Source organism: Cololabis saira, chromosome 19 (genome assembly GCF_033807715.1).
Source record: "Cololabis saira isolate AMF1-May2022 chromosome 19, fColSai1.1, whole genome shotgun sequence".
Taxonomy (NCBI): Eukaryota; Metazoa; Chordata; class Actinopteri; order Beloniformes; family Belonidae; genus Cololabis; species Cololabis saira.
Genome location: NC_084605.1, coordinates 15,527,782 through 15,545,732, shown reverse-complemented (window position 1 = coordinate 15,545,732; position 17,951 = coordinate 15,527,782). Strand labels below are relative to the sequence as shown.

The 17,951-nt window shown below is 42.6% G+C and overlaps 2 protein-coding genes across 4 annotated transcripts in view; one reads left to right on the top strand and one right to left on the bottom strand.

Moving 5' to 3' along the window:
• Nucleotides 1-9,314, top strand: part of nfe2l1b (nfe2 like bZIP transcription factor 1b) — a 19,534-nt gene extending 10,220 nt beyond the window's left edge. For 2 of the 3 annotated variants that reach the window (XM_061708748.1, XM_061708749.1), the window contains exons 4-6: nt 3,023-3,112; nt 3,208-3,366; nt 4,249-7,738. In XM_061708748.1, coding sequence (XP_061564732.1) covers nt 3,023-3,112; nt 3,208-3,366; nt 4,249-5,628 — 1,629 coding nt within the window. In that variant the 3' untranslated portion in view covers nt 5,629-7,738. The other variant, XR_009770528.1, reaches the window with a different exon arrangement.
• On the bottom strand, nt 7,921-17,951 carry cbx1b (chromobox homolog 1b (HP1 beta homolog Drosophila)). The gene is made up of 6 exons (XM_061708750.1): nt 17,712-17,951; nt 14,868-14,949; nt 13,760-13,916; nt 13,446-13,599; nt 9,167-9,261; nt 7,921-9,049 (listed from the first exon to the last, which is right to left on the bottom strand). The coding sequence occupies exons 2-6, from the start codon at nt 14,920-14,922 to the stop codon at nt 8,908-8,910; spliced, it is 603 nt and encodes a 200-aa protein (XP_061564734.1). The 5' UTR covers nt 14,923-14,949; nt 17,712-17,951; the 3' UTR covers nt 7,921-8,907.

The following is a 17,951-nucleotide window of genomic DNA, read 5'->3' as shown; positions in this document are numbered from 1 at the left end:
TCCCACATCATCACTAAGTATGTGGATGACAAAACAGCCCTTGGGCTCATCAGAGGAGGGGACGAGTCTGTATACAGGGATCTGGTTCGCAGGATTACTGTCTATGGAGAGGACAACAACCTTGTCTTCAACATAAACAAAAGAACTCATAGTGGATTAAAGGAGAACCCCCCCCACCCTCCTCCCTGCTGCCACTTATGATCAAAGGGACTGACGTGGAGTGGGCTGACAGCCACAAGTTCCTTGGCCTTAACATAACTGAGAGCCTCAGATAGGGAAAAAAAAAACCTGCTGCTATAGTGAAAAGAGCTGAGCAGAGACTGCACTTCATCAGGCTGCTGAAGAAGGCCAGGCTTCCCCAGGCCTGCACACGACTTGTTGAACGGATCTGCGCCACCGACATCACAGTGTGGTATGGCAACACCAGCCTGCCTGAGAGGGAGAAGCTGCAGCAGGTTCACTGGCCCTCCATGGACACACAGCGCCGCAGGAGAAAAGCACAGAGCATCCTCAGGGACAAACCCCACCCAAACCCCACCCAGCCCAGGCTCTGTTCCAGTGGGTTGACTCAGGCTATAACCTGACCCACACAGGCCTGTGAGCATCAGCTCTCACAAGCACCGTTTCCACAGCAGCTTTTGTCCAGCCACTGTCAGGCTGGGGGCACGGGACATTAAAGAGGGTAAATACTGCACTCCACAACCCACTCAGATACTAAACAATTTAGGGCTGAAACGATTCCTCGAATAATTCGAGTAATTCGATTACAAAAAATGATCGAGGAATTTTCTCTGCCTCGAGGAATCGTTTAATTTATTTATTTATTTTTATTTTTTTTTCGTTTAATTTCACCAGCTCAAAGCCTCGTATTACGCCCGGACTACATTTAATGCGACACAACGCGCTGACGCTGCGCCATACATCCATGCGCTGCGCATGTTAAAGGGGGAAGAAAGAGGTTTGGTTTTAGTAACATACCATGCTCAGGCAGTCTGCAATGGCCCAGACGGGAGAATAATGTAGTTCAGTGCTATATTCTTCTGGTCCGTTCTCCTACGTCCCCCCTCTAAAGCCAAAATTATTGTTCCGCGTTAAATCGACGCAGAGCCTACGGTGCTCTCCGGCGAGGGCGGAGAGCGCCGGTCCGGCTGGCGTTGCCATGGCTACGCCGTAGCCTACGGCGTAGGGTACGCAGCGACGCGCCCCATTCTGCGTTGTTGTAACGCGGAACCACAAATCAGCCTTTACCTGGTATAAACCTCTGTTCCCGCTACAGTTTTTTAACTAAAAGAAAAGGCAGAAAATGTCAGAAAAATAAAAACGTAATAAAGCTAACTGGGTAGTTTTCATTTCATTTTATCTCTGTAGTCATTCATGGATAAAACAAGCAGCACTGGTGCCTAATGTGCTCCAATACAGCAGGGCTTATCATTTTATTTTGAACACTGCCAAAACTCTAACCTAAAACTTAATTACAACTTAAAATTTGCTTGACACAAATGAAAGTTCAATTGAAACACGTGGGAAAACACCTTACATTTTAATTTATGTCTGATATCAGGTGTAATGGCATTTTTAGGTTAGAAATAAGAACATTTCTTGGTAAGATCCTTAGTTTTTTGAGTGAAGGCAGTGAATTTGGTCAACTGGTGTAAGTTCAGGGTTTTTAAATGCACAGCCATGAACCTACTGTATTATATAATTTAGTCTTGATGTCAATTAACATCTAACATCTTATGTATATTTATAATTGCTCTTTAACTAAACAAATATGTTTTATCCGATTACTCGATTAATCGATGGAATTTTAAGTAGAATACTCGATTACTAAAATATTCGATAGCTGCAGCCCTAAAACAATTGACACCCCCCCTCCACTGGAGACTTTACAATAGACAACCTCAGAAGCGTGGGAAATATTTATATTGTGGTAAATTTCTACATCTCAGCCCAAATCCAATTCTGTGCATATTTGCATCCTGCATATCCCATTTCCTCATTAATTCTTTTATGCTGTTTTATTTACAATGTGCACTTTAAGTATGTATATTTGTATATATTGAGTTTTTTTCTTTTAATGCATCAATTTCACCCGGTCTCGCATGCACTATTTGTTTCTGTATTGATTATGATTACTACTGACTCAGGGAGACGCACAGGAAATCCAATGTGCCTGTTTTCACTTGTACCGCACGATCAACAGAGAATTGTCATTTAACCAAATCGAGGAAATCAAAATTGGAAGAGAGCTGTACCTGACCAGCACAGTTCAAAGTGACTCGCAAAATGAGTGGAATTGCCTTCATGTTTTTTGTACTGTTGTGCTGATTCCGTGAAGAACCCACATGCTTCGAGGATACAAAAGGTGCACACACACTAGTGTTCTCTAGCTTTCTTGAATGCAGATTAAGATGTAGCTGATCTGTGGAATCAAGCTGCACACTCATGGTTCTGAACCATTAAGGGGGCTTTCAGAGTACATAATTTTAGGGTTGATTGGGCAGGTGCAGCGCTTGCTGATGGGATAGCAACAAATTGGCAAGTGGTTGGCGGTCGGCGCTTGATCGTTTCGTGTGAACAGCTCAGACTCGTCAGACATTGCCTAGCCATCGCTGATTGCTCACTGATATTACACAACACAAATATGTGGAGCCATCAAAATAGTTCCAGAATTTGAAAAAGAGGTGTGGAGCTTTTGCACTTCAGCACTCTTTATTGCTGTTTTGCTCAAATAAAAAAACAAGTGAACTGACATACAGTGCTGCAATTTTGTCTACTCTATAAAAAGTTCAGAACACTGAAGTTTGCTTTTGCACAATCTTATTATTGGGGTGACTGTGCACCCTAACAACGTCTTATGTTTATCATGACCTGTTGTCGGCGTTTGAAGTTTGATGTCCTGACATGGACCTAATAAACCAGATTGACAGTAAAAAAAAAAAAGTGTCAATTTGAGTTTTTGGTTTGTAAGTAAATTTGTAAAAGTACTATTATAGTAATTAGTGTTTGTGTGTGTTTGCAGCTGCCAGGCCTCGGCTCGCAGACTTCTCTATCTCTTCAAGAATGCCTGAGACTGCTGGAGGCCACATTCCCTTTTGGAGAAGAGGCTGAGGTGAGAATATAAGATATTGTGAAGTAGTACCTGTTGTGGAATAACACTGTAAAGTTTTTGTGGATTTTAGTAACATGCATTACATTTTCAATTAGTTCCCAGCCACAGGTGTTAACCCAGAAACGGCAGTTTCCAATGAGGAAGTTCCTTCCACATCTCAGGGCCTCCCTCTGGCAGCACCGCTGCCGACAGCAGAGCCGCAGTTAGACCTGGAGCAGCAGTGGCAAGATATCATGGCCATCATGGAGCTACAGGTGCCGTAGTTTATTCTTATCATTGATGGTCATTCTGAGGGAACTGGTAGAGGTTGGTCCAAAACCAAGGTGTGTCTTAGAAACAATAATAAACATGCTAATTGATGGGGGGGTGGGGGTGGGGTAAGGCCCCGTTTACACGGGGCAAAAACTGAGGCGTTTTCATGCGTTTTGGCCGTTCATTTACACGAAAACGGAGCTCAAAGCCCCCAAAAACGATCATTTCTGAAAACTCCGGCCAAAGTGGAGATTTTCAAAAACTCAGTTTTCACGTTTGCGTCTAAACAGAGGAAAACGGAGGAAAACGGAGATTTACGTCATATTATGCGACAGAAACGTCACCAGCAGCGTCATGAGTGCGACCTGTGTTTACAATTTGTTTGGCCACCGTCAATATTTTCTTTTATTTTAACTGTTTTAAATTCTCTCAGACTCTCGTTCCGTCTTGGAAGTAAAGCCTGAATTATGGTCCCGCGTTAAATCGACGCAGAGCCTACGGCGTAGGGTACGCGGCGATGCGCGCCGTACGGTGTGCGTCGCCGCGTACCCTACGCCGTAAGCTCTGCGTTGGTGTAACGCGGAACCATAAATCCGCCTTAACTGGAAGTTACATGTGTCATTTGTTGATGTTTTTTTCCAGGATTCTGATTGGCTGGCATGACGTTAACAGCGTTTTCATGCGGGTCCGTGTAAACGAGGATATTTTTGAAAACGGAGAGGGGAAAATATCCGTTTTTGTAAATACCCGGCTACGTGTAAACGTGGCGTCAAATTACAATTTATGGCAAAAATGAAAGTTTCTATGGCAAAGTCATAAAATGTAGGAATAAATACACATAAATTTTGTAACATAATTTTGCATTTGATCTCTTTTGTTCAAAGGCTATGGAGGTGAACAATACTGCACTTCAGACCAACTTCAACAGCGCAAGTGACCCAAATTCTTCGACCGAGTCAGTCTCTACAGGAACCTTTGGCGTGTCCACAGACTCGACACCGATAAATGAGGACGTCAGCCTTCATCAGGCCTCCATCCCCAGCTGCAGCCAAGACTTCACCCAGATTTTCAGCCCACAACTGGATTCTCCAAACATCACCCCAAGAACCAGCATGCTGAGACTGTCCTCCAGCAACTCCTCCAACATCAACTCCACTTTCGGAACCACTAATCTGACGGGGATTTTTCTCCCGCCACATGTAAACAGTTCCACTAACAACCTGACATCAACGCCTGTTTTACCCGATCCCTTCACCACCCTGCTGGAGGAGTCCATGCTTGATGAAATCAGCCTGCTGGATCTCGCCATGGAGGAGGGCTTCAGCCAGGCACAAGCTTCGCAGTTGGAGGATGAGCTTGACTCAGATTCTGGTCTTTCCTTGGACTCCAGCCATAGCCCAGCATCTCCTAGCAGTTCTGAAACATCCTGCTCATCGGCAGCTTCCTCCTCCTCAACTTCTGCCACCTTCTCAGAGGAGGGAGCTGTTGGCTACAGCACTGACTCTGAGGTGGCCACTGTGGAGACAGAGGAGGGAGCCGTTGGGGGTTATCAACCCGAGTATAGTAAGCTCTGCCGAATGAGCTATCAGGACTTCTCTCAGTTCCACGGCCTCCCTCAACTTGACAGCATCAGCCACAATCATACATACAACCTGCCAATCTCCCCGGCCTTCTCTGAGCACCCAGAACTCCCTCTCTCAACCGGGAAGAAGAGCGTCCGCGATAAACACAGCTCAAAGCTTCAGCCCCCTCAGGACCTGCTCGACAAGCACTCAAGTCGCGATGAGCGCCGAGCTCGGGCCATGAAAATCCCCTTCTCCAATGAAAAGATCATCCACCTGCCAGTGGAAGAGTTCAACGAGCTTCTCGCCAAGCACCACCTGAGCGAAGGCCAGCTCGCCCTCATTCGTGACATTCGCAGGCGCGGCAAGAACAAGATGGCAGCGCAGAACTGTCGCAAGCGTAAGCTGGACGCCATCATTAACCTAGAGCAGGGTGTCCAAGACCTAAGGCGTGACAAGTCCCGTCTGCTGAAGGAGAAAATGGAGTTTATTCGCTCCCTTCGGCAGATGAAGCAGAAGATGCAGAGTCTGTACCAGGAGGTGTTCAGTCAGCTGCGGGACGAGGAGGGCCGGCCCTATCCTCCCAGCGAGTACTGTCTGCAGTACAGTGCTGACGGCAGCGTGCTCATCATGCCCCGCAGCGCAACCACTGCTGAGCACAACCGTAAGCCCGAGAAAAAACAGAAAGACAAAAAGAAGTGAAGCAGGCAGACTTTTGTTCATTCTATCACTTTGCTAAATCGATAAGAAAGATTTCTGCAGATGCAAGAGAGATGTCCTTTTTTCCTTTAAGAAGATTCTGGTGAGTAGAAAAATGGCAATGACTACTCCTGTGTTAGTTTCTCTCTTTTCATTCTGTTCCTACTTTTTTTTTCCTGGAAACAACTTTGAAGCAGAAGTCGCTTCTTGTTTGAGTAGAGCTGTTTCATTATTTAGATGAGGAGAAGGGGGTATAATAGGATATAAAATGAGCTATTAGAAAAAAAGAGAAAAAATAGCTGCTAGTGATCCTTTTGCACCAAACCACTGAGGATGGAGATTTGAACGTAAAAGAAAAGAGTGGTGTTGGAAGTAAATGAACACTGGCAACAAGGATGGTCAGAATACCTATGCACTGACGGTTATAAAGGACTATCAGATCACATCCCACACTGGAGACTTTTAGCAAATTTTATAGTCACAGAGGCTTTTAAGTTGCAAATCTTCAGGCAAAGAAGAGCACCTATGGTTGTGAGAGTTAAGATACCAAAGGTTAAAGGAGATCCATCATTTTAGATTGCTATTAACACCTAAACTAACCAAAGGTTGTATGGTGCACATTACATGAGCTACATGGGTTCTCAAACACTGCACTCGTAATCGGTAAGTTTGTCCTGAAAGTTCTGGGGGTTTTTCTTTTAGTCGGTTTCTTGGTGGCTTCTGAGTGTGGAAGGCCCGAGGACAATGGGTTTGGTGTGTGGAAGTGGGATGTTGGGACGAGAAGAGTCAGAGACTGAGTGTTCGCGGGCTGGCCACTGCTAAAAGAGGCCTTGAGGTGAAGTCCTGCAAGAGGGATATTTTGGGATGAGGAACGCTGCATTGCAAAATGTATCAACTTCCTTATAAGTAATACATAGCACTGTAATTTGTCTTCAAAAGGCTTGGCTGTTTGCATTTCGCCCTGTCTGTCGCTATTCCTTCGCTGCAGGTTTCAATGCGGGAGCTGCGTTTAGGGGAGCTCTCAATAACTTTTCATATTCTGTAGTATAAGCAAGATTATAGGTCTAGCCACATCAACTTTATGTAAAAGTCTACACCACTTTTGTTGATATGAAAATTTGATGCGGAGCCTGAAACCGCGAGAGGATCTAGACATACTGTGATGGGCCCGGAGCTCCAGGAAGTACTGTATTATTTCAACCAAGTCAAGCTATCACAGATCACATTTAGGGCTTGTTTATTGTTCATTATTTGTTTCCTGTTGGATGCCCCATTTTAGCATTAAAACGAAGCAGGTTCGGTTATACTGTGGTGTAGGCAGCGACAGCCCTTTGAAGTAATTTATTTGCCAACTTTACCCTGCCAAAAGCCACTTGAGGTAATTTTTAAACTGCTGTAAAGCCAAGCTATTGACTTAAGTGTTAAGAGTTCTGTTTCTGTTTGTTTTGTTTTCGTTGTTGTTCTTTTTTTACTGTTCGTGTTGATAAAGTGAGCCATGTTGTTACGAGATAAAAGTTCTGCGAATGTGTGAAATGACAGCGTAGGTTTGGGCCACTTTGATTTGAATGCCTTTATTTAACAGACTCAATATTGTCCCTTTCGAGGGTTTTGAGAACCATGGAGAAATGTTCTTAAAGTAGAAGTGCTATTACTCGTCTATTTGAATGAAGTTTGTTGGTGCGTGTTATATCACCCTCTTTTAAAAACATAAATAAAAAAAGGGTCTTTTGTTGCAGCTGAGACGGCTTTAGTCTAGAATATTTACAAGAGGCTGAACAGAACTGGCAACATTAAGACGATGTCGAATAAAAACGTTCTTCAATTTGAAACGTCCTCATTAAATGTGATATTCAGGCATGAAACTGGTTAACATTCACTTCAGTGTAACCCAGCGCAACACCAACTATTAAGTACTGCTACTATTTAGTGCACTTTTTTGTCTGTCTTATGTAAATATTTTCATGTTTGTGTTAAGATTTATGTAGTTTGTCAAACGTCTCCATAAGTCTCACCCTCTGCTTTGAGTTTGGATGTAGTTCCTGTTTTGAGATATTTGCTGGCAATCAAGAATTGTTTTTATTGATTAATAAAGTGTTTTTATTTTCAACTGTCACTCTTGTGCTAGTTGTCCATGCTTTACCAGACGAAACTTCAGGTTTTTAATCAGTGCGGTTAGAAGATCGCTGGGAAAAGCACCTTTTTGCAGAGACTCAGCCCTGTAAGTTACCAAATATTTCCTGAAATGTTACTGCTGAAGAACTTACTATTTAATGACGTGAAAGTGACTAAAGGCAGAACTGTAACAAAAAGTGGTTTATTCTTCAAAAGCAACAAGCAAGACATGAAGAAAAACACTACCAAGATTACAATGACCAAAGTAATCACAGAGGCTGGTTGTTTGTAAGCGAACACCAAACAAGTCTAAGAAACAGCTAAGACTAACTCAGTTTTACCCTCAAAACCAAAGAAATGAGAACCAAATGGCATAGAAAAAAAAACACCACCTGACTTGTAACCACAGTATATCGTTAGTTCTGTTTGTATTCACTTGAGAATCATATTTTTTAAGACATTCCCTGTTTTATAACACAAATGAGAAAAAGGAAAAAAACAGGCCTTTTTCATACTTCTGATTTCGTGCTCAAGGTACAAAAAGAAAAACCGTTTTTAAAACTTCATCTGGCTTTGATTGTTGCCTTTACTACACAAGTAAGTATTGTAAAAAATGTCACAAACAATTATTTTACCATGAATACAATGAGTTATAATGTGGGCAATCGATTGACCCTTGTTTTCTATGTCTTTATTTGTGTAGGATAAATTCAATGTCCTGGTAAGTATCAGTTCTTTTATTCAGCGTGACTCTAAAGTGTCACTACTCTTCGTCCAATTGCACCCTGTAATGAATTGATGATTGATGGGAACAAAAATGTCAACAGAGGCTTAAAAAGCAGCCCTCAGTGTAACTCACTGGAAGCATGCACAGGGAAAAAAACGAGGGGAAATGACATGAAAAGCAACTGGACTGGAACCGATACAGAAAATGAACACTGCCTTCTTTTGTTTCACCTTGGTGTCGTGGTGCAATCCTGACGCATATTTATATTTAGATTATATCCACATAAAGGTAGAACCGAATGAGTCGTACAGCACCAAAAGACAGATGATCCAACAATGTCCTGCTGGTTGTTGTCTCCCTGCCCCCCCTCCCTACCAAATCCCCCTGGAAGTTCAAAACTACATCTTCTTTCTTTTCCCCCTCACCCTTTTCCTGGCCCTGGGTTAGTTTTTCTCATCCTTTTTCTCGTCTTCGGAGGGATACGAGTGCCAGGTGAGTCTCTCCTCATAGAAGGAGATAACCACCTGCGGACACTTGCCGTTGGCCTCCTTGGCGGGCACCAGGTCAGCTTCATCAGAGTTTTTCCTGCGCAAACGACAAAACTAATTAACCTGGCTCAGTCAGATAGTTACTGGCATGTTTTAATTCCTAAATAGAGCAGCTTTTAAGCTGCGGCCATTGGACTGCACTGTCCATACAAACCATTTCATGAGGAACATTAGTTCTCCTGTTGAATCTGTGGCTCCAATAATCCTTTCTGGATCCAGGCCTCGAGCAAAGCCCCTCAGCTTCTCATTCTGTGGACCAAAATGCAAGATAAAACTTTGCTTGAGCACAGAAAGAGTGAATACTGACAGAATCGTGTAAAAGCGGACATGTTGGACAAACGGGTGTGGGACCGGTGTGTGGGCGTGGCCAACTGAAGACCAGCACACAGCACTGACGCAGAGCCAGCATCACACTTTTAATCCTTCATGCACAATCAGCACCGCAGTGGACAGCTATCCAGGAGCTGTTTCCCCTCATGAGCATGAGTGGATGGTTCGAGCACGTCCACGTCAGTGGACATCACACGCTTGTCCCACATCCATCCAATCCACCGCAGTGAACAAAACTGTTGTTCAAATATAATCATTCTTGCATTTGGAAACTTGAATCAGTGCCTTCAGCTGAAAATGTATGTGTCAAAGAACATGTTGACTAGCCCTGTGTTCAAAAAAATCGATTTTCCGATTCTAAATCGATTCTCATTAATTCCTAAAAATCGATTTGTATGTCTAAAGATCGATTTTTTTTTTTTAAATGTTTAATTTTTTTTTTTTTTTTTTCATCATTACAACTTTTGGTATTTTTTTGTTTATCCCCAAAAAAGGAATTTTTTGTTGGACACAAGAATAACTGGTGCCATGTTTTTGCCTTTAAATATGTTTAAAGGTATGAAAACATTAAAGTTTTCAGTTATAATTGCATAAATTGTCTATATTTCATTACTTTATATACTGTTTTGGGGTTACATGGAAAAAATTTAAACGGAATGTGTTAAAAAATAAAATACGTTTGCTGCCCTGGATCTGTCTAATAATTCTGCAACACGATGTTTCTGAAAGCAGTTCTATCAGCATTCTGGGAGGTGATTGGTCTTTACAGCATCATTAGTTGCCAATACTTGCTGTTGAATCTCAATATAATACTAGTATTAATATGTTGCATAACTACAGTCATATAATTCAGGCAACAGCTCAAAAAACTGTTTTAATAACACTAACCCAAATCAATATCGGAATCTAATCAGATCGAATCAAATCTTGTTAATCAATTCTGAATCTTAAGAATCTGAATCGAATTGATTCTTGACATTTGAATCGATACCCAGCCCTAATGTTGACCTTTTTGATTATGTTGGAAAGAATGGATTTTTTTTTTTTTAATACAGTTTGGGCTTTTAATGTTGAAAGTATTGCATAATGAATCATTGATCTATATACATTGATTTAATGATGATAATGAGAATCGGTACTTAATCAAAATATCCATCAGACATCAATACATGTTATCAAAAAGCCTTTTGTTGTCTTTTTTTTCTTCTCATTTATCTATCCAGCAGGAAAATAAAAATCTCAAATATTTAAGTTGCTGCAACTTGATAAGAATTGAAGTGACGCATGAAACTGTCTCATCCGCCGCTATTTCCTGAATCAAATCAACGTCATGTGGCAGACATCCAATCAATTCATGTATTGTATCGTTATGCAACTTGTGATTGTGAACACTCAGGGTTTCAGAGGTGGACTCAAATACTGCACCTTTTTTTTATATTTCATGTATTGAAATCATTTTCATTATCAGCATTTTTTTTTTCCACACTTGAACATTTGAACTGTTATTTATTTTCATTGTAAACTTTTCATTTTGACTAAAATGTGAAACAGAGTAAACCACAATATCACAGTGTTTGACAAGCTGGAAACAGCAGTTGAATTTATGTCAAACTCTATGCAGCGTGACGTCCCTCGGACGGCCGTCCACTGATGTTCTTTTGGACACTAACTTGGTGGACATGTTTTATTGCTGTTACAAACATCATCACATCTGTACACCAAAGTGCACGCTTGAGACACAAATGGGCAGCACTGTATGGTCTTTATAGTCAGGGGTGCGCACGAGCGGCACTCGTGGGGCGGTCTAGTGCATGTTTTAGGCGTTTCCCCTGCTTCAACACACCCCTGATAAACGGCTGCATCACCAACAGGTGTGTGGACCTGATGACGTACTGATGATGACCAGTGACTAGGATCAGGTGCAGTAGACGGGCCTGCGGGTGCCGGCTCGGGTGCACCTCTGCCTATAGCGGACACGTGCACGAGGGAAGACTCAAATAAAACCATCCACTGAAACTCTACCCCTAAACTCGGTGCAGGTCTGCATTTCATTTTTGATCACAACTCTCCAAACAAAGTGCTGCAGATGAAAATTAGCCTGATGGCTATATCTGGCATATTTACATGTATTTACTTATTTAAATGTTTATTAATATGCACTGTCCCTATTCTAAATAAAATTTAAAAAAAATAAATAAAAAAAGATGTGTCCTCAGAATTAGCGGTTTCATGTCACTTTTTTTTTCTTATTTTTGCTCTTCAAAAGGGGACTCAAGACCTTTTTGTTCACCAAGACATTTGCCTAACCTCAGTAGGATTTATGTATTTTTAATCTCTTAGCTGTGCATAGGTGACCGTGTTCTGACTCTTTTTTTCTTGCAATTTTAGTCCATCCAATTTTTGCTGCTTTTTTAAACTTGTTTTTATTGTAGCACTTTGAGATTGATTCAAATATAAAGTGCGTTATAAATAAAATGTATTATGATTGTTACCTTTTTTCTTATTTTTGCTCAATTTTTTTTTAAACATTTTAATACTGACTAGTTTTATTCTCAGAGGAGTGAAACTCCAGTGCACATCTTCAGCTCAGTGTCAACCTTGAACACTGTTGCATTCTTTTAACAGTTCTTCTTCAGCAATGCATCTCTCTCCCTGCTGCCTGTCTGACGCGCTTCAGCTCGGCCTTCACGACTAGTATCCATGGCAACTGGGAGAGAAGCAGTGATTGATATCAGTGAGACGGCACCTGGCTGGCTGCTTGAGCTCAGGTACAAAAGATGGAGCTGGACCTCAGTGGGAGAAGGGTGAGGGACGACATCTCAGGGGAACCAGATTCTTTCAGTCAATGACAGTTTCAGATAAATATCAAGTTCAGCTTGAAGCCATTAGGATCAATCACTGTACATCAAGACTTTAAAATCATGTTGTATAGCATCTTCTTTAGTGTTTTTTTTTTTTTTTTTTACAATACTAGCAACTCTTGTAGATTGAAAAAGCTGTTCAAGTAAATGTGACACAAGAACAGTAGATTATTAGATGTTGGTTTATCAGCTTATTAGACCAGTGGTCCTCAACCTTTTTTCAGTGATGTACCCCCTGTGAAATATTTTTTCAGCCAAGTACCCCCTAACCAGCGCAAAGCACTTTTGGTTGTAAAAAAAAAGACCTAAAACAGAGCACTGTGCCATCAGTAACTGATTTATTAAACATAAAAATATTGCTGCTACGCTTCAACCACGACTCCATCGTTGGTCCAAGTGATTGACAGGTGAAGCCAGGTGATCGACAGGTTAGGTGGAACCATCCTGGTGTGGGGGAGACTCTGCGGTTTTAGGATAATAAGTTGAATAGCCTACTCCGGAAGATAAAATTCATTTTATGAATTTAGACTTATATTTTCCTCAATTATTTATGAAATATTTATTTTTAAAGGATTTTTGCATGGATGCTACTTTTTAAATATACCGTATTTTCTGGACTATAAGCCGCACCTGTATATAAACCGCACCCGCTCTATTTTTTAAAAAACAATAAAAAAAGATGTACAAGCCGCACCTGTATATAAGCCGCATCCACTTTATTTAAAAAAAAAAGATATGCAAGCTGCAGATATTTATGTTGTTAGATTAGATATTTACTACATGTACAGAAGGATTTTGAACTGTAAATGATGTACATGTTTGTACCTAAATAGATCCTTTCCTAACAGTGTCTTTTAACACGGCAGCAACTTTGCTGATTAAAACGGGACAGAACCAAGAGAAAATAACCAGTATTTATTTATCTATTTATCTGTTTGAAATCTGCTTCTACCTACTTCTATCTGCTAAAGAAGAAGTAGCGTATTCTTCTTTGCATTTATTTTGTCTTAGTTTTAATTCTAATTCCGGTTAAAGCGCCCCGAGCGGTGGAAGAAAAATCCACAGAATAGCCGCACCTTTGTATAAGCTGCATGGTTCAAAACCTATGGAAAAAGTAGCGGCTTATAGTCCAGAAAATACGGTATGTATATTTTAAAATCTCACGTACCCCCCGGAGTGCCTTCACGTACCCCCAGGGGTACGCGTACCCCCATTTGAGAACCACTGTATTAGAAGACTCACGTCATCTTTTTTCTTCTTTGATTTACTTTCATCTCCATCTGCATCTCCAGCCGCCTTCCTCTTCCCGTCATGTGCCAATTTCTGAGACTGCAGAAACTCAGCGATCAAATCTGGACAGTCTAAGTTGTCCTCCGGCTCCCATGTGTTGTCTTCACTGCAGGTACAAGAAAGAAAGCTGTCACCTGGTAAACTTGAACACATCTCGTTTCCTCCTCGCCTGAACGTTTGACTTACCTAATTTAGAAAACTGAAAACGTGTAAACGAGGGGAGAGAGTGCAAACGAGTGTCTGTGAATGGCTCCAGCAATACTCACTTAGAGAAGCCCTTCCACTTCAGCAGGTACTCCACCCTGCCCTTCACCACCCGCCGGTTCAGGACTTTTTCTACCACGTACTCTTCCTCCTCCTCTTCCTCTGCCACATCCTCTGGTTTCTTCTCCTTCTTCTCGGGGGCTGGGCTCATTTTGGCCTCTGACAGGTTACAAACAGAGTCATGAGAACCTGCCTATAGTTCCTGGGGGAACTTTAGGAGCCGTGATGCCTGGAAACTCCTTCCGCCTGCAGACGTTCGCTTTCTCTAGCACAGGGGTCGGCAACCCAAAATGTTGAAAGAGCCGTATTGGACCAAAAACACAAAAAACAAATATGTCTGGAGCCGCAAAAAATGAAAAGACTTGTATCAGCCTTAGAATGAAGGCAACACATGCTGCAAGTTTCTATATTAGTTAGAACTGGGGGAAGATTTTTTTTTCATTATGCACTTCGAGAAAAAAGTGGAAATGTCGAGAAAAAAGTCAAAATGTTGAGAAAAAAGTCGAAATGTCGAGATTAATGTTGAAGTACAATCGCAAGAAAAAAGTCGAAATGTTGAGAGAAAAGTCGAAATGTCGAGAAAAAAGTCGAAATGTCGAGCAAAAAGTTGAAATGTTGAGAAAAAAGTCAAAACTTTGAGAGAAAAAAGTCAAAATGTTGAGATTAAAAAGGAAAGGAAAAAAGAAAGAAAAAAGAGTGAAAAAAAGGAAAAAAAGGAAGAAAAAAAGAGAAAAAAAGGAAAGAGAAGAAAAAAGGAAAATAAGAAAAAGGAAGACAAAAGAAATAGAGCAAAAAAGAAAAAAAAGGAGAGAAAAAAAGATGAAAAAAAGAAAAACAAGGGAAAAAAAGGTCAAACATTTTTGAAAAAGCTCCAGGAGCCACTAGGGCGGCGCTAAAGAGCCGCATGCGGCTCTAGAGCCGCGGGTTGCCAACCCCTGCTCTAGCAGTTTGAGACGTTCACAAATATTCGGGACACGTATCTGCTGATTAACACTCTTACAGGGTCACAAACATCTCCAGAAGCACGGCGTCCACATGCAGACACACACACCTTTTCACACGACAGGCCGTGCAGAGAAACTGATGTTAGAAAGTAATGATGTGTGAGACCTTCTGTAACAGCGGGGCCATCGTTGGAGGGTTCTGTAGTCTGGCTCATGCTCATCAGGTAGACCTGGGGACCAGCAGGTTCCTGCTCAACGCCACCATGGGTGCATGTTGGGTTCAAAACAGAATTAGAGAACGGGATTCAATGAGGAGAAACATGGGTAACACCGGAAGGTAATGCAGGTGGTTAGCAGTAGGGATTTGGTTAACTTTGTGATGTTTCTGAAACTGTAACACTCATTAAGTTTAATATCAGAACGCCTAGATTACCTTATGCTACTCACGTACCATAAACTTAATGACATAAAATCACTGGAATTCTAAAGAGGGAGGTTTTATGTTCTTAAATGTATAGTAGTAATGAACAGAAAATGGTTCTAATGTTTAACATTTATGGATGTGTTCTGGCAAAAATGCATCATATCATACGCGTGCTTTCTTTGGAGTAGAAATGCATGAAAATAAGAGTTTTATTTTTAGTAACTCAGATCAAACTATTTAAAATAAAAAAAAAACTTCACAAAGTCACCCTTCTTGTTGCTCCGACATCCTACACCAGGCTTACTGAGACACCACGGGCAAATGTGGCAGCTTTCAGAAAAGCAGGAAAAAATATTCAAAATACACAAATGGAAGCAAATTATGCTTCAGCTTCTTTGACTTTGCAAATATGTCCAAAATGGCATCATACAGAAAGATTGGGCTTTCTATATGACTAATATTTTACTATTTATTGTCTCATTTTTGCACCTGCAAGAACATATGCAGAACTCTACAAGAAGGTTTAGTTGGTTTAGTAATTGTTTTGGGGGTTTTTTTCTGATCGTCTGAAACGAAACTGTCCAATACTCAACTTTTCACTTCTATTCCTAATGTCTGATGGCGTTTACAGACATTGTTGTTCATTTTACCCACTTAAACATCACATTTGAGAAAATCTGGGTAGAAATGTTCCCTTTTCCCACCTTTTATACAATGTGTAAACTAAAGATATTGGAAAGAATAATTCTCTAATTCTAATTATATTATAATTATAATAATTATATATATATATAATGCCCGAAATTGGATATTTGTATGAAAATGATTTGCCTTGAGATGGTTCAAAGTTGTAGTTAAACTTAAAGGGGACCTATTATGGCATCTAATACCTATTTTAAACAGGCCTTGAATGTCTTAAAAACAAGCTTTTGATTTTTTTTGCTAAATAAATTAGAAATTCAGCCTCTGAGCCATGTCTCTAGGCTCCCATTCTCTAACCTCATTATCTATGCAGGATTCTGAGTGGGCGGGGCTATGATAATGAGGCTCTGTGCTGATTGGCTGCCTGAATGACGCGATACACCGCTACGAAAAAATGGCGGAAGCTCCGGCCGGCGGAGTTAGTTGTGGGCGAAAGGGAGCAGAATCTGAACGGCTCGTAGAAGCCACATCACACTGGACGGCTCATCCGGGCGGCTGTACAGACACTGCAGAATTTGGTTGCTTTCCTCCTTCTCTGAGTTGGCAGATTGAGGGGAGACCACTTTATAAATGTTAAAGCAAGAAAAACGTGTTTTTCATAATAGGTCCCCTTTAAATTCACCTGTTGAGTCTCATTCAATCAAATGTATGTTTGACCACCTTTAGAAGACGGCTGCACCTGCTGGTGATGTTGGAACAAGTAATGAATGTGAGGGCAGTTGTGCATGTAACAGGTGGCGGCTGCACACCTGGCTGCGGCTGCTGCACACCTGGCGGCGGCTGCTGCACACCTGGCGGCGGCTGCTGCACACCTGGCTGCAGCTGCATACCTGGCTGCGGCTGCTGCACACCTGGCTGCGGCTGCTGCACACCTGGCGGCGGCTGCTGCACACCTGGCGGCAGCTTTTTTTATTTTTTTTTATTTAACCTTTATTTAACCAGGCAAGCAAATTAAGAAGAAATTTCTTATTTACAAGTGCAGCCTAGGGGGGTAAGGGGAGGGAGCTAAGATGAAAAAACAAAGTTATATGAAAACACAAAAAGACATTAAAACACAATACAAAAGATAAAACAATTAATCAGTAAAACAGTCACTATGCCTAAAGGAGGACTAAAGGCAAGTGCAGGAGTCGGTTGTACTTAATAAAAGATGTAGTTTGAAGGTGGAGATGGAAGTGAGAACAGAAAGTTTAAGGGTTTTTTGTAGGGTGTTCCAATCAGAGGCTGCAGCGAACCGGAAGGCTGCTGCACACCTGGCTGCGGCTGCACACCTGGCTGCAGCTGCTGCACACCTGGCTGCTGCGGCTGCACACCTGGCTGCAGCTGCTGCACACCTGGCTGCCGCGGCTGCACACCTGGCTGCCGCGGCTGCACACCTGGCTGCATCTGCACACCTGGCGGCGGCTGCACACCTGGCTGCGGCTTCTGCACACCTGGCTGCAGCTGCTGCACACCTGGCTGCATCTGCACACATGGCTGCGGCTGCACACCTGGCGGCGGCTGCACACCTGGCTGCGGCTGCACACTTTGCTACGGCTGCACTGCACACCTAAACGCGAGAACAGTCATGTCTGTGGGGGCTGTGGGGAGGAGAGACCCTCCGGTGACAAAGCCTCGGGGCAGCCGCTCAGCTAACCGCTCCTCCATGTTGCTGCAGCGGCTCCAGCTGCTGCTGCTGCTGCAGCTGCAGGAGATGTGCTCGGCAACAAGCTTCAGCTCTGGACGCTGGTTCCCGGGGAGGGTTGCAGCCCGCGGTGCTGGTTCCGGCTCCAGATGTGCAGAGGTGCACATGCATGGACGCGCTGCTGAGGCTGCTGGCTGCACAATAAAACGAGACAACACGCTGGAATGGAGAGGGAAGAAGAAAGAAAAAGGGGAACTCACCGATGATCTATAATTTAACCGCTAATGTAAACGTGGCGCTCGCAGCGAGACCGAACGAGTCGTGCAGTCGCCGCGTCTCGGTGTTGCGGGGTTAACGCGGATGTTTGTGTTGGTTTGTTGTCGAGATGCATGCAGCAGAGCCGCTGGCGGACTAACGGGACGTCGTCTCCGCCCTCGTCTGTCTGGGGGGGCGGCGGTCGGGGACGCAGCGCACCGCGGCGTCCTCGCAGACTGGCCAGC